Here is a 26602-nt window from a genome sequence, read left to right as displayed (position 1 = left end):
TATAAAGGATTGCCAAAAATAGCAGAAATATGTTAGATCAAAAGTGTTTAGCCTATTTGAAAGGAATTGTGGCTTATTATGGCATACAGAATATGTTCATCTTCCAGAAATAACAAATACATACCAGCAAATATGGTGATGTGCTACAGTATATGTTTAGAGAACAGCAGTTGATTTGGAGTCAGTATAAGACAGGAGATGAAATACTGCAGAAGCCACAGAACACACAGTGTCTGTATTATTACAGTGTGTTGGTCAGTGCCAACTTAAGTTCATACTCCAAAGAATTGCACCTAATCAACTAAATAAAAAATTGCGTCATCGCAGAGACTGGAACACACAAGTTACAAATAAAAAAACATATTTTCTCACTTACTTCTGATGGTTGGCAGGATCAAGATCCGGAGCTGCAAATCAATCCAGACCGGACCATTTCAATTACATTATGTAGTAGCTATACATTTAGCAGTTAGAATTAGTAATATATTCTTGTTTTTGAGCATTGCAAGTATAAGTGAATCTATGTAATTCCTGAAAAGTTTAATTCATGAGCAATAAAACACCATAATTATAGATAGATAGATAGATAGATAGATAGATAGATAGATAGATAGATTAAAGGGGTGATAGAATGATTATATAGGGTATTTTACACTGTTCCTTAAGGTCTCCTAATAGGGCATGTAACATTGGTTGGGCTGAAAATTGCCCGAATGCTATTTTATTGGGCCCTTAACTACCCTGTGAATATGGCTCTATTTGGAACAAGAGCTTTTCTTCCAAATATGGTATGCTCATGCGCTGATTGGTTTGAGCGAACCACATAGAAACACATTGGCGACTCGACAGCAGGTCTCATATTTCAGACACCGCAAAGTTATACATTGTTTGTCGGGCTATTTCGTTATTAAATTCACTTCTGAGACTTTTTTTAAGCGAGAAATCAACTATATAAAGCTCAAATATGGGCCGTTTTACGAAAATCTATGGCTAATTGCAAATTTGGTGAGACGTGTCCGACTTTAGCTAGGTGCTCCACACAGTCTGACGAGTTAGCGGCAACCTCCATACCCAGTGAAAGTCACTGTTTACCTGGGTACTGGACTACTGGAATACTCGGGGCTCCGTGGAGCTCCGTGGAGCTGGCTGGCTGCCAGCTGCCGGCATAACTAGAGTAGCTATATTTACAGTTTGAATTTCGTCATGCCACTTATACAACATCTACCCTGTCTGATTTCAATTTAATGAATTTTTGTGAACATTAGGGGTTTCGTTAGCTGCGACTGTCCCTTCAATCCTATGTGTACAGATCGCGGCTAGTTAGCTTCATTTTCGGCATAATTAGAGTATATTTACAGTTTGAATTCTGTCACGCAACTTATATAACATCTACCTCAAGGTCTTATAAAGCTAACAATGGTGTCCAATTTCAATTTAATGAATTTTTGTGAATTTCAGAGGAATTCTAAGACCTAGCTAGCTCTCATTGATAGAGGCTCTATCAATGAGACTCGCAGACGAGGCGTTTATTTCCCCGATCGTTTGTTTAAATAACTCAACACATTATAATTACATACATTAAAAGATTAACTGGAACCTGTGGTAACAGATTGCTGGCGTAACAAGCTTACTGACCGCGTTCTCACAGCAGGAAGAGGGTAGTTGCAGGCCCTGGAGCTCTGTCAGGGCAGCAGCGTTTGGTAGTCCATTAGCCCAAAAAAACGGTGACTTTACGCGGGTATGGAGCAGGCCGGGGTCTGTGAAGGAAGGCAGACTGGGTGGCGAGGCAGCAACACAGGCAGCACTGGCCGCTGAACTCCGACACACAGTCGGACAAAATTTAAATTTAAAAACGTAAAACGGCCCATATTTGACCTCTACATAGTTGATTTCTCACATAAAAAAGTTGCTCTGGTTTATTGGCATTTCTTTAAACCAATCACAATCGTCATGGTTGATGCAAATGATGACAAAAGATGGCGCTGCAAAATAGCCTCGGGAAGGAACTTGTTTTGGTGGAACTTGTCCGTTCAAAAGTTGTTTTAGTCGTGCAACAGAAAACAGATTGGACAGATAGTCTAACTAGCTGTGAGTTTAAAAAAAGAAAGCGTAAGGTAACGGACATCAGGCCGAAAAGAGTGACATCCGGCGGAATTTCCGGCGGCAACAGAGCGATCCTGGAAGTGGAACGTCGTGGATATAGACTAATTCTGGTATGACGAGTAGCTTATGTTGGCTAACTTAAGCTCTGTAACAGACATTACTGAGTAAGGGCTCTAGCATTTTCCATGTGGCGACCAGTGTGATCTCCTCTCTGGGTGTGTGCCCACTGACCACAACAATTTATGTGTACATACTTGCAGGAACCAAGCTCTTGTCCGTGTGGGATTAGCCATTGATCTCCGAGACTGTGTCCGCTGTGGACAATTCTACAACATGCACACGGGAAGGCTGCTGTTGAAGTTGAAGACAGGAAAAGCAGAACGTGAGGGTTCTTAGTTAAAACTTTTATAGTGGCTGTGTGTTTCCACTGTAAAGCTCATGTGCTGTTTTCTACTTGTTTTTATGTTTTTCTTCTGCTCTGTTTAAATGGTTGCTTATCTGAGTATGTTTTGGAAGGAGGAGGAGAAGAAAGTGTTTGGGTCGGTGTCCTGCAGACCAAAGAGACAATCATTCACATAGAGTCGCAGCACACTTGTTACTTGCAATAATACATATTCTCACTTTAGTCAAAAATGTGTTTGCTAGAAAGTAGTTCCTATGAAGAGGGATGACCGTGAAGTCTGTGGATTATCCATAGTAACAGTAGCATTGTTTCTTGAAAGTTGCCCCAAAAACAAAATTGCATTCAACTCTCAGATATCTCAAAACCTGGACAAATGAAACCAAATGATCTGCTACTACGTACCAGAAGTTAAACCATACCTGTCAACCCTCCAGTTTTTCCCAGGATTCTCCCATAATTTACCCTTCACTACCATTGTCATCCTGTTTAATTATTTTCCCTTTCTAAAAAAGGGGGCAGGGCCAAGAGTAAATTTCCCTTTTTTTAAATTCCAATGTTTACAGGTATGGGTTAATCTCAAATTATATGTAGTGCGCCTGCATAACCCCGTCCTCTGCCCATATCTCAGAAGTTCCAAATTGCAGCCCAAAATGGACCATGAGTGCAGATTGCACATGTGTGAAAATGTCTGCATTGCACAGACACCAATGTAGTATAAAGTGTGCACATTCACCCAGCTGTCTGCATTTATGTCCATTTTAGTGTATGTCGGGGCCTTCAAATAAGAAAACAATCTCACCTTAAGGTCCATTTTGTAGCTCTTCTGGAACTTTCAATCATATCATCAGCTTCATCAGCGAATGGGCTTTACCTCTTTGTCATGAAAATGTAAATTTCCCGTTTTTAGAGCACTTTAAACAATCTCACCACACCATTTTCTGGGGCTTTCTATCATATCACACGATCTTCACCGGCTATATCTGCTAATGTAATTTATAAAAAGCAATATCGGTTAGTTTTTTTTTTTTCGGCAATTTTTTGTAATACGGTATTTTTTTCACGCTGACATATACATACATGTCGCTGGCATTATCACCCTCATTATATTCTTTACCATCATTTTGAGATCACCAGTGAGAATAACGTCATCAGCTCCATTATTTTCCCTGCCATCATCTCCCTTTTCAGTGTCATCTTTGCTTTTCATCATTTTCACCTCTCCATCATTTGCATGACAATCATCATCATCCAATCTGCTTCATAACTATCAGGTGAGTGCCCATGATGATTAGTGGAACACCGTATATTTGTGAATTCATTGTGGTTTGCTTTCACCTGCACATGTTGCATTACAAACTGAGTTAAATTGATGCATATGGGAGGGAAACCAAACATTTGCAGGCAGACTCTGTCAAATAATCTGCTGAAAGTGGTCTGCATGTGAAAAGGAAATCTATAGAACTAGAGCTATGGATAGGTAAAACACTTAGAAATAGACAAATGTTTATTCTATCAGTATCGTCTAACTGGGGCATGCTGAATGTGTAGCCTGGGTGCTCTGACGTGTCACTAGTTCATCAGTATAATGTGCTGTGACTCTGGTGCGTCCAGCAGACTTGTGGTTTGGCAGAATGGGGACACTGTGCTGTAGAAGTGCTGGTTTGGCTAAAGAATGAGGAGAAGGTGTGTGTGGAATGAATAAAATCTTCTCCCGCTGCTATTTTCTGACTTTAGACAAACACTTGACAGGATTTCACTACGAGGGCCAAACATGCTGCATCAGGCTTAATGATTATTTACTGCACGCAGTGTCCCTCCAGTATGAGACGTATTTATGTGACCTCTCTGGATCATGTTACTAATGGAGATGGTTTTTCAGCTGGCCTGGTTTGGCCAAAGGACAAGTTTAAGCATTTCATAGTCTCTCCTGTGCCTCTCCACAGTATTGCAGCCATCCATTAGACTGTTTTTCTCTACAGGACCAGCTCTTTACTTGCCATTCCTTCATTAATTAAATTTTCCACTGTTTTACTTCCCTTTTTCCAACACAGACCTTTAGCAGCCACTGTGTGCTTTGGGTCAAAGTTGGAATGTGTCAGTAACAGTGCACCTTACCCTGTGAGCTCCTTTGGGAAGCAGTGGTAGATGGGTATGTTTAGGTCCTGTCATATGGTGATGTCATTCTAAAACAAAATCAAAGTTATCCATGTTTCTAAAATCAGAAGAGCCACAGTGTGATTTATGGACTGTAGACCATCTAATGTATCTGAAGGCTAATGTGCATAAACACTGAAATTCCACCTTCCTTCAGATGCTTGGCAACAAGTGTTTCCCACAGATCTTTGCATTTCAACAGCTTTCTTAACCCTTACAACCAATGTAGTGGATTGGTCAGTCTTGGGGAGATTTTTAGTTTGAATAGAAATGTGTATGCTGTAAAATTCTGTTAGAGGCAAATTATGGTAGTGCAACGCAAGTAGATTCCAGAGGTGAAGTTGTGTTTTTCCTCGCTGTTCCCCTTTGCTATTTGGATGACTTCCTATGTGATAAAGTAGGAAGTGCAGTGGCAGTCCAGTGGTGCAGTGCAATTTGGTGTCAAGAAAGGCTACAGTTTACACCATCTACTGGCTGCCTGGTCAGACCAGGGCCCCGATTCCCAAAAGTACCTTAAGGCTAAGATGCCTTGCGATAATTAAATTTGACACATTAAACAGGGATCAACATCCAAATTCTATACAATGTGGCAGTCCTTCCAGTGCGTGGGGGATGTGTTATCAGAAATGTCAGAGGATAATTGATGCACAACTTCTTTTTAGGCTCAACAGAAAAACATTTGTTTGGCTCGTTCTGCCTTTTATTTCCATGGTCATTTGTTGATGATATTTACAGACAATACATCACTCATTGTCTGTCTGTAGTATTTTTTATGTCTAAAAAAGTATGCAAAAATAAAACATAAAAAGGCATACAAGTATGTGTATGTTGTCTTTGCCTACTTCACACAGAAACAGTCCCATAATCCAGACTGATCTCATAAAGTGGAGTATGTATGACACGCCAATTCAAATGCCGTTTTGGCGCGTTATCAAGATGCAAAATCGCTTTTTAGCGTGTTTATCAACGCCGTTCGGTCACCATTGACCTACATTACGTGTGATTTTTTTATTTTTTTTGCCGTAGCAAGTAGTATGAAAGTCTACTTTGGTTGGTTGGGTAAACTTTCACCTGGGATCACGTCCGGCGTGTGGCGTTTTTTCAACTGTCTTTATTGTTTTCCTAAGCATGTGACGTTGGTCACTGTTTTTTTTTTTTGTCGTTTTTTGTGTTCCCAATGTTCTTTTCCTAAACCCAACCTTTTTTTTTTTTTTTACACGTATGACGTTCTCGTGATAGTACGGCACGTTCTCGCGATAACGTGTTTACATCCTTTATACAGCATAGACATACATGTAGATAGCTCAAAATGCGTACAGATAACACGCCATTTGGCTTTAGGAAAGTGGCGTCTGTTTACGCAAAGTCATGATGCCATGTTGCCATAATCTGGAAAATAATAGCACAACTGTACTCAATTTATATTGTTTCCATGTTCTGTTTGTTCTGTTGAAATTTGCTCTTACTCTCTTACATATGACCATTTATGGTTATCAAGATATAAAGCAAACATAACACACTTTAATTATTTCCTCACTTTTGTTCCAACAGGAAGGCCAGCCTCATCCTCTCCCAGCTAGATGAACTCTCCCCATGGTGTAAGGGTCTTCTTCAGGAGCCGAAGATCGGCCTCCGCAGGATGTCCCTCAAGTTCCTGTCCTGCCGTTACACTGACAGCAAGGCCTTTGGGCTGAACTGGTCGGACATGGGCCAGGACGTGTACAAGGCCTGTGACGAGCAGACGCTCACAGTCATGTATAATGACTACGGCGAGCCCAAGGAGCTGTGAAAAGATTTAAGGGTTAGATGTGTACAGGAATGTGGGAGATTTGTCAAACCCAGCAAAGAAACGCATAAAATGCAGGTTTCACATTTGTTTCCATAAGCTATTTGCATTCATGGTGTCATAAGCAAAGAAAGACAGACCTATAGTATTCAATGCACTTATATTTTAGAACAACAAATAACTTAGAGGGACAAAACATAAGGCCATGCATTTTATTTCACTGTATTTCTTTGTTGAACTCAACAATCTCCTCTTTAAATGTTGATACATAAAAGGAACTCGTTGTTTTACCCCTTTGTTGCGAAAGTCTGACATCTTAATAGTCTAATCTATATGGGAAAGTGCTATTTCATTTGGCTTCTTTATATTCAGTCAGATATTAAAAGGTCCGATCTGGGATATTAAGGGTTACACATGAGCTCATTTGTGCCTGTTTAGATCTAAACTTCCGCATATCTTTAGAAACTTTGGTGAAAAATTAAAATAAGGGAACTCTTGATGTCAAACGTGGCTTAAAACGGAGAGTGATTGTGACATTTTAGGTTGCCTATATCCATCCTACAGCCTAGATCAACCCTGTCTCCTAAATCTTCCGTTCCCATACAACTGCATTCTCAGTTACGTTTCAAAAGAAACTTATTTGTCCCAGATTAAGTTTGTTTTTGACGTTTTACAAATACGTTGCGTTGACTTATTTTTAACGAAGTTACGTAACAAACATACTTATTTGAACCCAAACCATAATCTTATCCTGTACCTAACCAAGTAGTTTTGTTTCAATTCACAACAGTAACCATGTGTTTAAAACTGCGACTGTTTCACAACATGCACCTGTTGTTGGTACGAGGATGGTTTATCTAAGAGAAAATACTTTTTTCTCGAGACGTAAATGAGAATGCAGTTTACTTGTATGGGAAAAAATAATGTCCAAATGAAGCTTCATGAACCATTAGTCGTATTTGTTGAGCCCACTAGACGGCGCTCTTGGTTTAAAGAAAACGGCTCAAGGAATGGCAATTCAGTGTGCTTTCAACCCTTTGTTGAAGAGAGAGCTCCATCTAGTGGGCTCAGAAAATGGTTCAAAAAGCGTCATTTGGCTATCACTAATGGGAACATAATTCTTTAGAAGACAAGTTTGCCCGGATACAGCTAGCTGCTTCTTAGACCCGACCTAAAGTCAACACTTTGTTCTTGTAAAGTTTTCATAATGGATCCAGGAGTTTGTGGGTCTTTTAAAGATTTAAAATTCATTGTAGCTTCAGTTTCACTGGTACATTCCAACCATTGGTAAATATTGTACAGCTTCTGATTCTTGCCGTACTCATTTATTATGAATAGCTGCAACAAACCCAGTGGGTGAACACTTCCTGGTAGTGATGGCCAAATAAAGCCTCATGAAGCTTTGTGAACCATTTTCTTTATTTTCTGAGCCCACTAGATGACGCTCTTGGTTTAAAGAAAAAGGATCAAGGAATGGCATTTCAGTGTGCTTTCAACACTTTGCTCAACAGAGAACCATCTAGTGGGCTCAGGGAAAAAAATAAAATGCTTCATGAAGCTTTATGAGGCTTAATTTGGCCATCACTACTTCATGGGCTAAAACATCATGTATCTCAGCTGTGATTGGTTATTGGCTGCTGTATTGTATAGAGTTGCATATACAGTTTTCACTTCTCTTTTTACATATTTTGAATGAAGTCAGCCTCTGAACTAGTACTTACAAACCTGGTTTTGTCATTCAAACATGTTGAAAAGTTAATACAGTGCAAGATATTTAAAAAAAAGCCAGTATTATACAAAGTTATCCATGTTTCTATGAAAAAGGCGAGGTAGCATGTAAACACAGATTTTATTAGAAAGGTAAATAAGAGAGGATGGTCTGCTGAGAGTTATTTTAGTAGTATAGACAATAAAAAACAAACTTGTACATAGCATTATCATAAAAGTTTTAGTGATATAACCTGCTGAATGTAGTATTAATAGCTAGCATTTATAAGTGAAGCTGTTATAAAGGAGGTTTACTAAATAAACAGGCATCACATAGTGAATACACAGGTCTGTTCATTTTCTCTACACATTCAATAAAACCTGCCAAACAGTTTCTTTTATGGTTTTCACATCATTCAAAATCAATCCAATGAACCACTGTTAAAAGTGATAATTCTGTATTGAAACTGCAAATTAACAGTGTCTTAATGTTTTCAACTGCTTCTCTGTATGATTAAACTTCATGCAACAATGAAACAGCTTTATGCGACATTTCCACTAATACTGTGTGTTTATTGTGAGTATATTTTAACTTTTATATGACCTCTATTTGTTCCGTTATTTTATCATTGTGCAGTGGCCATTTTGGAGATTGATGTCAAAGAAATGCAAATTTATATTATTTGTTGATTTTAAACAAATCTCATGTGAATACTAAAATGAACACTTGTAGATTTTTGTATAGGCAGCAAAGTATTTCATAAATGCATCACATTATATCACAGTTGTTTTTCTTCTGTATATAAATATACAACAGGTGGCATTTTACATAACACTTCAGTGTGCTTTAGTAGATACAATATTGTATTGTAATATCTCCTGTGTAGCTTAGTACAGCAATTGGATTAATCTGCTCTATTGCAGTTGTGATGTAAAGAGCAGAGGGCTCTACTTTTTGTGATTTAAACATGAGATCCATTATCTGAAACTGGATTGTGATTGGTTGATTAAAAGATTACTGTATAATTTTTTTTTTTAATAGTAAAATGACAAACTAATTAAGTGTAATTGAAAATAAAGTGAATAAGGCAACATAACTTTTGAGATGTAAACCAACCATCTACTATCTGCATGATATTATTGTCTATACCGTCTGTGGCTATTATAAACTTTTTTCACTTTGATCTTTGCTACTTCAAAAAACAATAAAGAATATAATATGAAAAGTGTCTGTATAGATATTCTTCAACCATCAGTTTTCAAAGACATCTTTTCTAATTTGTTTGCGCTAGTTTTCCATGCTCTTGAATTACTTAATTTGTGCACATAAAAAAAATCATACCCGATACATACTTGGAGGTTGAACACTATATGATCAATTTGAAAATGGCACAGCGGAGTTCTTGCTGACGCCACCAGCTCAGCTCGGCTCTAATATTTACACCTCTACACGACTGTACCTTACTGTACAGTGATGGTGATCCCAAGTCAAAGGTCCACTGGCAAACAGTGAGATGCAGTCAAAACATACACCGGTTATCCAATCTGTAATGTGTGTTCAAAAACAAAACAAAATGTAATATAGACTGCACTGCCTCTAAGGCTTTTTATATCAAAACATTACGGAGACATCAGAGCCAGCAGTAAATTACCAAAAGGCCTGAGATGAGAGTGGGCTCACCGGGATAACGATGGACGATGATCGGCCATTGCTCTCGGCAGCTGGTCTTACCCGGGTCCTCACATCAGAGCAATAGGAATTAGTTGAATAAACCGACCACCTGAAATAATCCTAAAACTGTGACAAAAGTGAAGTGACAAAAAAATATAACCGCCCTGACCCTGTCTCCAAATCTCGGCCATCAAAGATGGTTGCTGGAAAACACCTATGATTGGGCCGAATTTCCAATATAAAAATAAAAAAGCACACTGATAGATTTTTTTATTTTTATATTGGAAATTCGGCCCAATCATAGGTGTTTTGTATGTAAATTGGATATCCAGAAGATGGCGGTCACACACAGCCCATACATTATTAATTACATTAAACAGACTATATGGTGTGCATTTAAAAAAAAAAATAATACACCGGGAAATTTGCGAGTACCCAACCTAATTCAAGCCCGGGGGAAGTTTGCCAAAATCACAGCCCCTGGCTTTAATTGGGTTGGCTACACCTAACCCAATCCCTAACCCAATCGGGTTTGGCCAGAGAATCAAAGCTCTAGCGCGGAATGCACACAGGGATACTTGGCTACCTGAAATCCAAGAACAGTCAGGCAAAGTCAGCAAGAACATACACTTGGCAAGATGCAGACTTTGAGTCGTAACAGTATTCGGGCTGAGTGATGACATTTCCACGAGAAAACAAGAACAGACTAGAATGCAGATTGAGAAAGGCCTCTGAATGACACGTTGCTGCAGCAGTAGGGACTGAAGTTACAGGTCATTGTTGCTACTCCGGTCACTTTGGGTAGAGCACTCAGACTATGAGTGGCAGGTGTGTCACAATACTGAATTAATTCCCTCATATTATTATCATCTGTGTTTCATCAATACTGGCTAGCTTTTTTTGTTTTCTGTAATTTTGGTGAACTGACCCTTTAAAATTGCTTAGTAGAATTTCCCAGTATTTATGTGTATTCACTTGTAAGTCATGCAAAACAATATATATGTGAAGTATTACAGTGAGGCCAATAATCCACCTGTGTGTGTGTGTGTGTGTGTGTGTGTTTGTGTGTGTGTATACTGTCGAGTCAGCCACATTTTATTATATATAACATATTATTTGTTAATGTGCAGAAACCCACAAAAGACATTACATGGGTCGATATAAAGTTGCTATTTATTTCATATAGAGTAAAAGTACTGTAAAATATCCCAAAAGAACATGATTACACTTTTATAGATACAATATGGGGTACTTCATGATTTTTGGCTAAAGGATACCAGAACCTGACATACGAACATGCAAGCAGGAGAAGTTTGAAGTCTGTGTTGTATACCCAGGCTACCCAAAAGTCTTAGTTATCTTCATTTTTGGTTTATCTTTTTCATTTATCTACTGCTTTGGGGACTCCAACATTTTATTAGTTTTTTCACTGTTTCAAGTGCACCTTTGTTTTAGTGGAAATCCATGTTTTAGAACAATAATTCTGACATTGATATTTGACATTTGTCTGACATTCCCATTTAGATTTGGATGTAGTGTTTATAATTCAAAATATGTGAAGTAATTTGTATGACATGTTTTTTTGTGTAAATACAACTGAACACAATCCCAGAAAATATACGTTTGGGAAGCCCTGTGCACATGCCATATGGTACAGATAAATGTTTGTATTACTGGATCTTTGATATAAATAGTGATGACTTGTGTGACTAATACATATGTTAGATATGTAAGGTGATCCAAATATATTATTCTATACATGTTAGTCTTTACAGATATGTATTCTTTTACATTCCTAAAGAACCTGATGATGAAGACTGTAACTAATTTTAGTATTTGGGAGGATTTGTTTTTGACAGTAGGGATTAGGTTTTTTTTGAAGAAATGTTTCTGTGATTGTGATTTTCTTTTAACCCACTTGACTTAGATTTGACTTGTCCTCATTTGGTTTTGAATAAGCCATCGGACAAGTTAAACAAAATTGTTTGGGCTTCACTATGGTACTTTGAAATACTTCCATAGATAATGTTTCTCCTCTAACTGGATGCTACAGTAAACACAGTTAGCAGCAGTAGCCATTACTGTCAGGTCTGTGCATGGACTGAAACAGTTTTCAGGCACAGCCAGTTCTTTATTTTTTTTTTATCTCAAGCTAATCAAGTCCAGAAAAGTACTTGAATCTATTTACAATACTGATTTGATCCAATTAGGATGACTTCATTTGTACAGGAGTGGATAGACTGTGTTGTAACACTAGTTGAACTAGACCTGTGTTAGGTTAGGGTCTTTTCAAAATATAATTTTCTGCCCTTACACAGATCTAGCAGTCAAGATGACCCTTAACTTGTTAACAGGAAAAGAAAACAAATATTCACGTGTGGATGTGTGGCTGGATTTGTGCAGGAAGGAATCACATTTCCAAACCATCATGAGTCATATGTGATGCTTTTTAACAGCAAGATCACTTATGATAAAATGGCCTTTTTATGTATGAAGTCTGTCTTCAGTTGTGTTTTTTGCATTACAAATGTTACACATTTAGTATTTTTGTGGTGTATAGTCTGTGGTTTGACTCTGTTTAACACAAGTTCAGCCTCTTTAATCCCTCCATCTTATTGCATTCCTCCTCCATCTCCTCCCAAGTGTTTGGCTTTGCTCTTATTTTCCTCGGCGTCCGGATCACGGCAAGTGCACTCATCCTCATTGCAGTCCGCCCCAAACTGAATGACCTGTTGGTAAAAAAAGCACAACATTCAATGCTCGGCTTCACGGAACCACTATAGATCTTTCAATCTGTGGCTGGATTCAAAGCGAAAAACAAGATGTGACTTTTCAGGCATGTCTGGTGCAGATGTCATTTTTAATGGATGACTAAACCAAGAAAACACACATTCCATTTGGTTGGTTTTCTGGTTTAAAACTGCCTCGGATGGTCTTTGATGAAATCTGATAAGACGGTGTGCATATACTGTATATGGCCTATTCTAGTGGAAGTAGGTGGAACAAAAGCCTATAAGGACAAAAAGCATCAGGGTAAAAGGAAATATTACATCAGGACTTTCAGTAAAAGCAGAACACAGTCACTGAAAAATGCACTAGTTGAAGAGGCTTCCCAATAGGGTTGTTACATTTCAACTGTAGCAAAGAGCATGACTTTGAATGGCAAAAACAGACAATAAAAACTACATTTGCTTGAACTGACCTAGCAGCTAGAGAACTCCACTTCTACATTTTGTTTATGCTGAAAGGTGAGTATCGCTTAGTAACCTGAGTGTGGTCTTAGTAGACTTGTTGTATTTCCTCACAGTTTCAAAGAGAATTCCAACGACCCCCCCAGAGGCTGATAAAGCGCATGATGTCAAATGGTTCAACGTGGACTTTGAATGGCGAGAAACCTTGAGGGTCTTCGGGAGGGAAAGGAGGGAGGAACGCACCGCCGTGGAGGTGAACGGATGAACACATGTTAAGAATCAACAACAAGAGGCTGCCAGCTCTTGTCTAGGAAGCGAGCCATCACCACAGGTTGCAAAATAAACTCTGGTGCCCCGTGAAGCAGTCTGTTGCAAGAAATGTAAACATTCGCTCCTGGAGAGAAGGAGTGAGAGGACGATTGAGAGAAAAAAGGGAGAGGGGGAAAGCAGAGTGGGAGGCAGAGAAAGAAAATAAGGATGACTGCAAGCAGGGTGAGAAGAAGAGTGGGAGGTAGCAGCTTGTCGGCCTTCACTGCCTTCACACTGGATTGCGCTCAGTTTTGGAGGGAGCCGGGGTTGATGGCAAGGTAATAGTTCCACTAAGGGGTCTCAACGAGCTGCAGAACGCCCAAGCTTCACTTAAAATGCCAGCAGTCCCATTTAAGATGAATTGGCACTGCCATTAAATGTTTCCTTTACAGCTTTATCTTGATTCATTAATGCATCCGCAGAACACTTCAAGCAATGCTCCACCTTTGACGCCTTCTAACAACCTTTGGGAGGAAAGAAAGGGCTCATTTTTGCCACATCCACAGAAACAGAATCAGAACAGAATCCATGTGACAAGAAAAGGTTTAAAATGGATGAAAGCAATGTAAAAAAACTTGTCCTCTTTGTCTTCCTTCTGTTTGCCCTTTACTGCTTTTACTTCTCTAGCCCATTGTTGGACTAGAACACAGACTCCAGTTAACAAATCAAAGGTTAGATTGTGTGTTTCCATAGATGGGGTGGCAGCTCAGTGCTTTCTTTTGGAGTCTTCCCCGTTGGCCGTAGACTTAATCCTACCTGAATCATCTCGCGTGTATCCCTCCTCCCTTGTCATCGCTGCAACAACCCCTGTAAATAAACCCAATACTGCCTGAGCTCCATAAAAAGGATGCAGCTGGACCGGTTTGACTGATCCAAACACAAATAGATATGAATATTGATTCAAATAATTTATGTAGTTCAGATGCAGGTTACTTATCCTGCCAGGTACTGGAACAAGTGCCACAATGTTACTTGCAGAATAAAGTAAAAATCCAACTCACCTCATCGTCATATGTGTGTGTGTTAACTGAAACCATAGCAATTGGCATTAAATATTCTCTCTTAAAAAAAAAAAATCTTGTTTGACAGCAGGGAAAATATGTGATGTGGGTCACGCTGTGTTAAAAACCTGTAATTTCCTACACCTGCACAAGTTGAGCCACATAGAAACAGAGAGTTCTGTAAACAAACCCACCATCCACCACTCTTCATTACCCCCCTCTACTCCATCACTCTGCTGGAGCCGCGGTGGCAGTCAGGATGCTGACTCTCACGGCGGTTTAGTTGACTTCCTCAGAACTGAGCTGCTGTTTTACAGTGGCCGACTAAACTGAAAACCGTCAGACACCCCTCCACCCCACCCCCCTGCCCTATAAAAGAGCAGTTAGTGGCAGTCTGGCAGCTCATTTATTATGATGGCAGCTTCTCGCTGAACTCCTTCTCAATTTAGGAAGGAGCTGCCAGTGAGTCATGGCGTGTTGCGGACATGAAGTAGACAGCCAAGGCTCAGCCAACTGTAGGCCATTGGAATTAATAGGCAGGGCCCCCTGATTGAGTGTCATGAATATGTGGCTGTACAGTAGCCAAATAGGGTATAGTGAAGGGGGGTGGGGCTTCTTCCCAAATGTCCACATGGGAGAGAAGTTCTCATGAAAGCACAAAAAAATAGGAAAAAAGACGTGTTAATGTAGAAGCAGTTGAGGGAACGAGTGGCCTGGTTTCCACCACTGGCCTGACCTGGCCTTGCTCATTATTATTCATACCATTCCTCTTAGCCACCCAATATATACAGCAATCATTTAGAGCAATTAATGTAATGTGATGCATTTTCATTTGTAGTGAGCACGAACAAGCTATCACCAGGGAGAGTGTGTTAGGATGGATAAACACAAAGATATCCATATTTTTCAAACTGATTAGGCCTGCATTAAATGTTCTTTATTTGAAAATGCAAATAGATTAAAGATCTGCATTACAGTGAAGAGCTGCAATACAAAAACGTTTCATCTCCATTTAAAGGGATCGTTCGGAAGTTGGATGGGATAAGGTACTTCTCTATAGTCAGTGTATTTCCTACAGTAGATGGCGGTCGGCACACCCCCAGTTTGGAGAAGCAGTCAGGAGTACTGACACAGAAGCTAAGGACGGAGCAGCAGCTAAATGTATTTCAGCCACCTGAAAAATGCCCATCTAAAAAAAAAATAATCAATATCAGTTTAAGTGTACGCTATATAGTTAGGATATTTTCACTGCTTTACCTTCTACTAACTAACCTCGATTTGTAAGTTTATTTGTTATTGTGTGACTTTGGTGATTTAAAAGGGTTAAGAGCCAACAACATTAACAAACTAACTAACCATTCAAGTCTGGTGGCTTTGATGAGAGCATACACATAAACAGCTTCATTTACCCCCATTTAAACTTAAACAGGGCTGTCTGACAGCAAGACAAAGTGGTGAAAAGATTTTTAAGATAGCGTACACTTAAATTGATGTTGATTTTTTTTTTAGGTGGTTAACATACATTTAGATGCTGCCCCCGCCCACAGCAGTACATTGTTTGGCTTCAGTGTCGGTACTCCTGCCTGCTTCTCCAAACTGGGGGCGTGCAGACTGCCATCTACTATAGGTAATACACTGACTATGGATAAGTCATAAAACCCCACTTTAAAAAATCCGAACTCTCGCTTCAAGATGCTTTAAATTAATTGCTTTTTGGGACCACAACCAACATAATACATGTTTATAATGTAATAGAAGACAATCTCATCGGGTATATTATGTCCATACTGTAGTTAAGTGTGTTCTGACTAGTTCTTGCTGCAGTGGAGCAATGGCTTAATATGAGAAGTGAGAAGTATATAGCAGCATGGGGTGGTGAAAACCTGCTTATTTACCATTTGAGTGGAAAAGCTGGAGGGCACAAGTCTCCTCTGTTGTTTCAAGTACAGATGAGGGAGACTAAATAGGCACAGTCGTTAACAGGAGAGAGGGGAAAGTAGCAAGGATTTGTGTTTGTTTGCTTAGTAGAAGTCTCCTGCGTAGTAGCACAGTGCTCGTGCCAAAAGAGATGGATTTCTACTACTGTAAACAGGAAGAATCTGGCTTTAAATCCAGCTTCAGCTTCTAAGCTCCATCTTGATTGCAAGATGCAAGCCTGGAGCAAGCAACAACACTTTTGCTACCTTTTAAACCAAGTGGACACAAATTGTAAGTTATATTGTATCTGTTGAAAGAAATTTATTTTTAGTATTAAAAAAACAGATGGTATAAAACTGATGGAAATCAATATTTCTCTTTCTATGGAAATACGGCAGACAGGAGGTGTAGCTCTAGCAATGTCTGATTGTGTACCTTTCTGGTGGAGAGTGTAGACGGGCAGCAGTCTCCTCCATCATACTGGCAGTAGGCTCTGTTGTTGATGGTGTCACACCAGCCATCCCCTCCAAAAGGCTAGAAACAAGTAACAAACAAGAAACAGTGTCAATGTTCTCCCCAGAATTATGACTTTACATCACACAAGGCGGGGGAGGCCAAAAAGGCAGAATCTTTCCAGAAAAAAAGATTTTCAGTAAGTGGCAGACACTATCATAGTAATGAATTTGTTTGGATCTAATGTCAAAATAAACACTCATGCAGCATTATCCAAGTCCAATCCAAGTTTTTCATTCAGTCGTGCAAAAGAGTCCGTTGCAAATAGCAAATAGTTTACATGCACTTTATTGTAGTGGATACATTAATTCAGCCTTTTCTGCAAATGTTAAGCCTAAACACCCGTTGGTAAACAAATTCAGCCTTAGATAAGATAAGATAAGATAAAATAAGATAATACTTTATTGTCTGTAACACAGGGTTCCAGAAAATTGTCAATGACAAGGCTCCAGTTACAAAGAGACATTCATACATACAGTACATACTGTAAAAACAAGACATGGGGTGAATTGAGGTATCAGCTGTTCATTTTGTGCTATTCAATATGGCTATTGCAGATGGGATGAAGGATTTCTTGTAGATGTTTTTCCAGGCCAATGGTACCCTAAAACGCCTGCCTTATGGTAATAGCTGGAAGGAGTGATGGAGGGGGTGAGACGGGTCCTCTGTGATCAGGTTGGCTTTCCTGATCACTGAGCGATTGTACAGCTCAGATAGGGGAGCATGGGATGAGCCAGTTATTTTGGCAGCGTGATTCACTATGCGTGAAAGTCTTGTTTTGTGTTTGATGGTGAGTTGGTTGTACCAGGAAGAGATATTGAAAGTGAGAACTGATTCGATGAGGGAGCGGTAAACCAAAGTTAGCACGTCCTTACTGATCTCAAAGGTTCTGAGTTTCCTGAGCAGGTGTAGGCACTGTTGTGATTTTTTGTATGTCTGTGTGTTGTGAAAAGGACAGGGAAGTGTCTACTTCTGTGCCCAGGTACCGAAATACCTCCACTTGTTCCACTGGCAGACCCTGGATGCTAAGCTGCTGGAACAGAGGTGATGCCTTGTCACTGCCCCCACAGCAGAGCTCCTTAGTTTTTGTAGTGTTGAGCTCCAAGGAGAGCTCAACAAAAGTTTGAGAGAGATTGTTACAACCTGCTGGTAGCGGGTTACAGCGTCAATGTTGGCCATGTGTGCAACCAAAGCAATGTCATCTGCATATTTAAAAAGTGCCATACCTTCACTGTTACACAATATGTTGTTAGTATACAGAGAAGAGGATTGGGGATAAAACACAGCCTTGGGGAAGTCCAGTATTTAAAATAAGCTTGGTTGATTCAACCCCATTAAAAGACACATGTTGTGGTCTGTCTAGCAGAAAACATTTTGTCCACAGGGTCAGTGTTGGGTGAACGTGAAGGTCAGAAAGGTGATGTAAAAGTTTATCAATGCACACCGTGTTAAAAGCTGAGGAAAAGTCCATGAATAAAATCCTGGTGTGTGGATGTGCTGAGTCCAGATTTTTGGTGACAGTGAGCGGCCGAGGGGTGGGCGTGATTTTAAAACATATGCGTCTGGGATGTTACTGTCGCATAAGTCAAGTATATTCTGCATTCTGGTGGGAATTGTGACATGTTGCTCTAAATTTGGCAGATAGGTGGTGATATCACACTTGTTAAAATCACCCAGAATAAACACTGCTTGGTCTCCATTCTGATTGACAGTCATGTTACATTATTGACATATACTAATAATAAAGCGATGGACGGCGGGGTTAAATAAACTTGGGTTACAGACCCATGGTTACATAGGAGCCGGCCGCAACGGATGTTCTCACATAAAACGAACGCACCCTCAACGGGGCAGGGATCATTTCATTGGTCAACACTACACCTGGCATTCTATTGGTTGTGGAATTTTGATAGTGTTGTAACACAGAAAAATCCAAGCGCGCAGGAGAGATCCGAGAGCAGCAGATTTGCAAGCGCGCAGAATCAGGCTGAGTGCGAGGAGAAGGTTCAAAGCTGAGAGCAGGAAATCTGTCCACAGAACAACATATCTGAGTCCGAGCACAAAGTTTGAGCACAAGCAGAGCAAATCCAAGCGCGAGCATGACCATTTGAGTGTGAGAGCAAGGTTTTGAGGGAAATTATTACAAAATCTGAACGTAATATCAGTGAGAAATGCTCTCAAAATGAAAGAATGCGCTCTTGAATAAAGATAGGAATATAACTCCATATAGATAAACCTGCTGATGGATCCACAGTCATTCTCCTTGAAAGCTAGAGTAGGTAAAGAGTGAATGTGGCTGCCTATGGTGCTTAACAATTATGACATGTAGCATGATGTTTGCTATGGTACTGTAAACATTTGGATGGTGGCATATCATTTGTTTAAAGTCTGAACTGCATTATGGCACAGATGAGTAAACGACCCTAGACTTGCTGCAGTGGAAATGCTTAAACTTTTGGAGTCTTTTCAAAGAGATGGAGTGAAAATTGTTTCCTTTGGCATTCCAGGATAAACAATGTGACAAACTGACATAAATATACATTAAATGTAATAAAGCAAGATAGGTTTAATTTAGCTGAATTTTTATTTAAACTAGGATAGACAGTGTAGACTGACCGATTTCATTTGATGTTCAGATATGCTTCACCTTATGTAGAATACCTATTTATGACAATTCCTCAAACCAGTGTGGGAGTCGTTCTTGAGAAACTCTGGAGTGGCATGCAAATTTGTGGAATTTAAGTTACATAAAATATCAAACATGTCATGATGAAAACCTTTTTGATGTTTTTAGGCAAAACCTTCAGGGCTTCCCTGAAGTGCCAACAATATGAAAATAAGTCCTCAGGGCCAAAGATACTTTTGGCTTTCTCCGATGAGCTGATGGAGTCAATTCAAAGACTTAGGGTTCTACCTAACCTGCGCAGGGGGAGAGAGCAGCTGCTGAGAAGATTTCTGCAGTTTTTTTGTCTGCACTTCAAAGAACTCCTTACTTGATGAATCCCCTTGCCTTTCCCAACTAAACTGCCTTGGCATTAATATATCTATTTAATCGTTCTGTTTCTGAGTAAATACTTTACCAGCAATTGCACCAGATGCCTCACCCAAATCACTACTACCACACTATTACCTTCAGTCTTGGGTAGTCATGCATAATACAGACTTGCTTAGCCTGCTGTCAGTTTCATTTGTATCTTACATATTTCCATAGCTGAGCTTTAATGTGGGTTTGATCTCTATTTCACATACGTGTCTTTCCTGGCGAAAAGACAGCAGACCCCACACTTTGCCCACATGCGGTTCATTGTGAGTTCAGGGCTCATGTTGAGGTTAATTATTATTAACACTCCCTTCCAGGCAGCATATACCTTACTCTGGTAAGCACAGACTCATTAAGAGTATTAAACCAGCCAGAGTTGGCTCCGCACTGTAGTCCCCCATGGGTAATTAAAAGGTCAACTGGTTTGTGTATTACCATTATACAATAACTCCCTTCAAATCAGTGTAAAAAGGACATACAAAGCAGCAGCATCCAACTCCACACCTCGCTAACATCAATACTCCACCTCTTAGCAGGGCTATTTGTAGGGGAGCATGTGCTGTCATCAGCACCAGCCAATTTTGTAAAATAGATATGTCAAGCAGCAATATATTTATTTTTCACTTCCCACCAAGTATCTGCATCTTTCTTTTAAAAGCAAATATTTTATCATCTTCCCCTCCTTCGCCCTGTTCGCCCCTCTTGCCCAGAGCTCGCTGGAAACAGTTGGGGGAGGGTGAGGTTTGCCCTTTTCTCTTCTCTACTCGACTGACTCAAAGTGTTTTTCCCTTTGATAGGAACGACAGGGAGTTCAAGGGAGTTCAAGGGAGGTCTGTGTGTGTGTGTATTGACGGTGGTTGTAGTTTAGCTCCGGGAAATTACAACACAGTCCACCATAGTGTGCCAGGCATTATATATTATTATAAGCCATAGTACTTGGTAAATCCTAGGCCTTTATATATGCTCAGAAGAAAAAGTATTGTGAGAACTAAGTTAAAGCAGGAATGTACTGTGGTTAACGTGTACTGTATATATGTGCAGTATAGAAAGTATAGATTACTTGAAAAACCCAGTTTAAATGTAGTTAGTCTGTAATCTTACTTAATCTTATCTCATCACTTACCATGTTTCTGAATCATGATTGTCATATTTAAGTGTATTAAAGACTATTAGAACCAGGTTAAGTGGTGAAACCTGTATTGTGACATGAGAGGACAAGCTCTGTGAAACAGTTTATGCTGTGTGTGAATTGTACAAATAGCCTGCTGGTTGTGAAAACTAGATTATTAAATGGTTGAACTTTCCAGTGTAGTTCCTTTCACTTTTAGCAGGTTTTGGATTGAATTGTTTGGGGTACAACAATGCAGAGCAATAAGTAGTAATATTGGCTTTCATACCATTGCAGTTGCTCCAAAGTGATCGCTCTCATTCTGGGTCTCTATCATGCACATTCATGTTAAAAAAGCCTTAAGAAATCTGGTTCACCATTTACACGGCAAAGTAGTTAAGTTTCACAAATATAGCTGTGTTTCTCTAAGTCCTTTAACCTTTAAAAAGGAAACCAGGTTTCTTGTTTACATGTTTAAGAAATCGAGTTATTGCCAAAATCTGTAAATAATCAGATGACTTAAGTGCACATAAACGCATGATTGAAGTTCGTGCCTGCACTTCAAAATGCCACTCACTGCCAGTTCTGTGCCAACTTTTGCTGCTTTTTACTTCCATATTTAAAAAAAGGTCACCTGTAAAAAAACCTTTTCATGGAAGAACCACTTCTAATGCATGGTTTCCAGCAATGAGCTGATTGCATGTCCCTGTGCCATCCTCCCAATGAAGTGCATGCAGCTAACACAGTTAGGTGCAGGGTTAAGTGCCTTTCCACCTGTAAACCTTAAACCTCCTAAAACAACCTAGTTAATGGCGGCATTCTGTTATGGAAATACAGTTGTGCAGATGTCCCAACTGTATGAAAATTCAACATCAGACTCATGACTTATCTCAAAAACACTGCACCAGTGGGTGGTTCTGAGCTAAAGCATCCATAGTCCTCGATACCAGCAGTAACTCCTAACCCCCTTGGGTTACCACATTCTCAAAAAAACTTTTGCAAGAAGTAGAGCATGTCCTGGAGCATGGGTTAATGGTTCTGGACTCTCACCAGCCCTGAAACAGCTGGCAGTGAGCCCCATATACCTTGGTTTTCAGGAGAAGCTCAGAGTACAGTTGGTAGATTTCCCTAGTGGATACCTGAGTAACTTCCTGTGGAGATATTTTTAAGGCAAGTCCAACTTGAAGATTTAAGAGAGACACGAAAGACCCAAAATATGCTAGAGAGATGCTAATCACCGAATAGCCTGCTGGACTGAATGATGTGGCTGGGGCAACGCACATTTGGCCTACTCTGTTTAGTCTTTTGCCACCGTAAATTGGACCTGTATAAGTTACCTAGAATGGATGGATGGTTAGCTGGGGAAGAATTCAATCAAAGGTGAATCTTGTTGAAATAAAATGTGTTCTGTCAAGAAACTGAAAACAGGGAATTGTACTCAATGTACAGGGAGGAAACATATTAAGGAACATAGCTATACTTTCTAGCAAGCGAGGCAAGCTACAAACCAGTAAAATCTGTTATTGTCATTGGTAAGGGGTCAAATTGGAAGATGCTATATGTGCTTTCAGTCACACATTTCCATCTTAGATGACCAAAAATCCATGACTCTTTCTTGGATAGCAAGCTTTGTATTTGGAAGAAAGCCAACAATGATTTCCTCTGTGAATAGACGTGTGGTTTTGACTCCCCTACTTTCAGTTCACTTATTGTAAATTAACCAAAAGAAAGAAATCATAACTTATTCCGCTGTCTAATAATTAGGGTTGTCTGTTGTCTGAAGTAACAACCTCTACTCTTTTGGCTGCCTTTTGTCTACAGAGACTCATTTGATTAATTTGCTTTGGTTTCATTGGTCTTCAATTAAACAACTGCAGCAAGTTTTTCAGAATAAATTAAAAGAAGTAGAGCTGTGCATAAAAAAAAAGATTTCTTAAGCAATAGTCTTGAAGAAGCAAACATTCAGGCTATTTTTTTGTGATCCAACATATATATATATATATATATATATATATATATATATATATATATATATATATATCACAATATATTTGAAACAAACAAAACAGTTTGTACAAACCAGTTGGAGTGTAGAAGACATTCAGGCTATTTGAGCCAGAAGATAACTTGATGTGTCAGATGTGTGGCAGAGGTTAGAATCAGAAATGTTCAATTTGTTTATATCCTGCCTCATGCAGAACTATTGTGATATAGAAACAACTATCTCTAATCCTCAATGTGAAACTTGTTACTTACAGACTGGAAAGCTACTATACAGTGTTTCAAGGGGATTAACACAGCGTCCACCAACCAAATGTTTTAGATAGATTATGTCCTCCTTGCCTATATGCCATTTATTAAGTGATACATGAGTCAATGCATTTAATTGGCTTTCTGTTAGACACTTTTTTAATAATACTGAGAGCAATCTAAGAAAAACACTTTGATTAAGACACAGCAGGTATTTTGCCACTGATAGTACTATTTCTAAAGCTATGAAGTAGATGCAACCATTACAGAACAGTCTCAGCCTGGCAGTTGTACTAGACAAGGGCTGCTGTTTCAATATGATTCATGAGCTGACTTTTACATTAATTGTCAATGGGTTTTAAGAAAGAATGGAAAGAAAGGCAGAGTAAGAGAAAGATTGGGAGCAATGGCATCTGGATGAGATCTGGCATGGTGCATATGCAGCACATGTGGTCTGGTATAATTTACAATGTTGTCATGGAGGAGCAGGTTATAAGCAACTGTTTTGCCTAGCAACATTCACGGGAAGGTGGAAGGGGAAAATGTAGTGCTGGCAGTAGGAAGAATATTTTAATACCGTGAGACATCAACACTTTATGTGTTCCATCGGTAGTTCCAGCCTTTTCTGAACCCAACGGATGAATGCCAAATAAAAACTGTTTTTATGATTTTAGATGATATACTGTCGCTGCTAAAATATTACTGAGCAGAGATGGACGTTAAATTGTAACTAACTTTCAATTAAGATAAAAACTACAGGACATGAAATATGATGAAATTGAACAAGCCCAAAAGTCTAAAGTCATGCTACAGCGGCCTCTAAGTGCAGCATTGTTTATTATACAGTCCCTCCAGGATTTCGGCCTTTTTTTTAGATTGTTGCGGCACCAAATGGCTGATTTTGCGGGAGCTTTTGTAAAAAATTGTGATAAAAGTTGCAATGTCTTTTGTATTTTTGTTGCAATGAAGTTGCGAGAGACAGTGAAAGTTGCAAAAAAAAGTTGCGATTTATTTTGTATAGTTCTTTAAAAATAAAAGGAAACTTGTTTTGGGGAGAATAAAATTACTCTGGGCTGAGTTTTCCTAGTAACCTTACCAAAAACGCTCAGGATGCTGCAAATGTTGATATAATATGAAAATGGCTGGTGGATTTAAGACAAAAAATAATAATAAAATAATAATTTTTATTTGAACATATGTGTCAGTGGATTGTTGATCTGTACATTGTTAGTTAATTTCCTATACGGTTTGATAAAGTACTTATTGGACTTACAATAACGAGCATAGCTGTCCTCAATGTAGGTCATCCTGTACGTCTCATCTCCCGTTTTTCCTGCATGCACCATGTGTGTTTGTGTGTGTGCGCACGTCAGTTGTGGGGGGAACTGAGCAGCAGCCCCACCCGCTGCAGAAAGCCGACAGGATTGAAACAGCAGCGACTTTAGAGTGGAAAAACATTACAGCGTACATTGATGTTAAAATGCATACAGGTTGGCAGGACGGTCTTTCACTGTACGTTTTGTTGGTAAATGTGAGACGTTCGAGTCACACACATCTCATCTTCATATCCGAAACAAGGAAATGAATTTGGCGACGTGCGTGTGTTACGTCAACCCGTTCTCACTCCCGCTTGGTCAGTGGCTCTAGGAGTCCCATACTGATACAAAGTCTGGCACGTGGGACTAATGGGATTGGTTGAAGTCGCGGGAAACTCCGGTTATTGGTCAAGTTTGCGGAAAAGTTGCAGTGATTGGTCAAAATTGCAAGTTGCACCAAATTCACGGTGATTGGTTGAATTTGCGTGAATTGTTGCAATTGCGACATCCTGGAGGGACTGATTATACCCCACAATATGAAATTGTTGGATGGAACAGCATACGGACCATTTTCCTTTTCCTACCAGTAGTGGTAATCTGAGTAATGGGAGGTTTATCTTGAAGATGCTGGAGGGGAAGACCATGAGGTCATCAAAATCCCCAAAGGGCTTGAATGTGCTCAGGACTGAGTAATTGAATCTGTTAAATTAAATTGGTAGAAATGTACAATCAACTTGAATTTTATTTTTACTTAATATTATATGAAAGGCATTCAGGAGATTATCCACACTAATTTTTCCCCGGCCTTAATTTAAAAAATACGACCACCTAGTGTCACGTGACCGTTTCCATGCTTAGACAATAGAGCCATCTCCATGACAACAGGCCAAAACTTCAGCTGTTGATGAAGACCGTGAGATGTAGTTGAGCACTTTGGAATAAAGCTAGTTAAATACCCCCAGAGTATTTAATGGATCTCCTAACACCCTGTGAGCCTGAACACCTTCCTTCCTGCTGTTCCCAGGTCCAATTTTGTGACTAGAGGTGATCAGGCTTATGCTGTCAGAGCTCCCAAACTCTGGAATGCACTTCCGGTAGAGATTTGATCATCTACATCCGTATCGACTTTTAAAAAAGTTTTAAAACACATTTTTTTAGAATGACATTTATATAATTATCTAAACTACCCAACTTACTGTAGTTTTAAATATATTCTTATAAATAGTATTGGTAAAGGGGACTTTTTAACCTGACAGTGGTGCATTGTAAATATTCATACCAAACTGCATAGCAATCTATCTGGTAATTTGGGAGATAGACCGGAGTGTTGAATCAACATAATTCTTAAGGTGCATTTATAGTTCTGTGTTAAGGGGTTACGCCGTGGCTATGGAGCGTACTTTAGCCATTTTACACCTACCTGGTTTGGTCTAGACTTTTGAACTCTTCAGTTTGAGCTGAACCAAAATTACAGGTGTGAAAGATGGTCTGGGTGGAGAACAGCTGAGCTGACGAAAAAAGGTGGTCTTGGACCGAATCAAATTAAATATATCTCTATTCTCTGCGGTGCTTGTTCCAAGATTACATTGTGAGTTGAAGCTCTCAGAGTCCTTCTTGTTATGTACAGGTTGGATAAGATCATTTGGGCAAATACATTTTTTAAGGCACACAGCAACACATTGATAAAACATAATCTTTCATGATTAAAACTGGATTTAGTTTCCATATTAAGAAGTGCATCAGACTTAGCAGACTCTGGATTTTCTCCTCAAGTTCTTTTTTGTGCTTTGCTCGGTGGGTCAGAAAACATCCAACAAAGAATATTCCATGACTTTAATTTTAAACCCTCTGTCTTATATAGACTTGCTACCACTTTTTACTTATGGCTTGTCTCAGTCAAACATGGAATTATACAAACTAACCAGTTACATTTTACTACAAGAAATATCCAGCTAATGTTTCCAATTTATTTTCCTTGAAAATGCATGTAAATTCACAAGACATTAGATTGTGTTACCTTGTCAATAAACAGGATATTTTATCTGGCTCCCTTTGTTACATAGAAAGAGTTTCAGCACACACAAGGGAAGATTGTTTTTGAGCTAGACAGAAAGTTTTGAAGGCCTCGTGTC

At 39.3% G+C, this 26602-nt stretch overlaps 2 protein-coding genes across 4 annotated transcripts in view; one reads left to right on the top strand and one right to left on the bottom strand.

Moving 5' to 3' along the window:
* Nucleotides 1–9333, top strand: part of astn1 (astrotactin 1) — a 435006-nt gene extending 425673 nt beyond the window's left edge. For all 3 annotated transcript variants that reach the window (XM_028593761.1, XM_028593760.1, XM_028593759.1), the window contains one exon: nt 6212–9333. In XM_028593761.1, coding sequence (XP_028449562.1) covers nt 6212–6449 — 238 coding nt within the window. In that variant the 3' untranslated portion in view covers nt 6450–9333. The remainder of the gene's footprint in view (nt 1–6211) is intronic.
* A 1647-nt stretch (nt 9334–10980) lies between these two features.
* pappa2 (pappalysin 2) overlaps nt 10981–26602 on the bottom strand; it is a 98474-nt gene continuing 82852 nt past the window's right edge. The window contains exons 27-28 of the mRNA XM_028593758.1: nt 16679–16777; nt 10981–12554 (exon numbers count right to left, since the gene is read on the bottom strand). Coding sequence (XP_028449559.1) covers nt 12438–12554; nt 16679–16777 — 216 coding nt within the window. The 3' untranslated portion in view covers nt 10981–12437. The remainder of the gene's footprint in view (nt 12555–16678; nt 16778–26602) is intronic.

This window comes from Perca flavescens, chromosome 12 (assembly GCF_004354835.1).
Source record: "Perca flavescens isolate YP-PL-M2 chromosome 12, PFLA_1.0, whole genome shotgun sequence".
In the NCBI taxonomy this organism is placed as follows: Eukaryota; Metazoa; Chordata; class Actinopteri; order Perciformes; family Percidae; genus Perca; species Perca flavescens.
The sequence above is the reverse complement of the archived record's forward strand: the minus strand, read 5'-3'. Positions and strand labels throughout refer to the sequence as shown.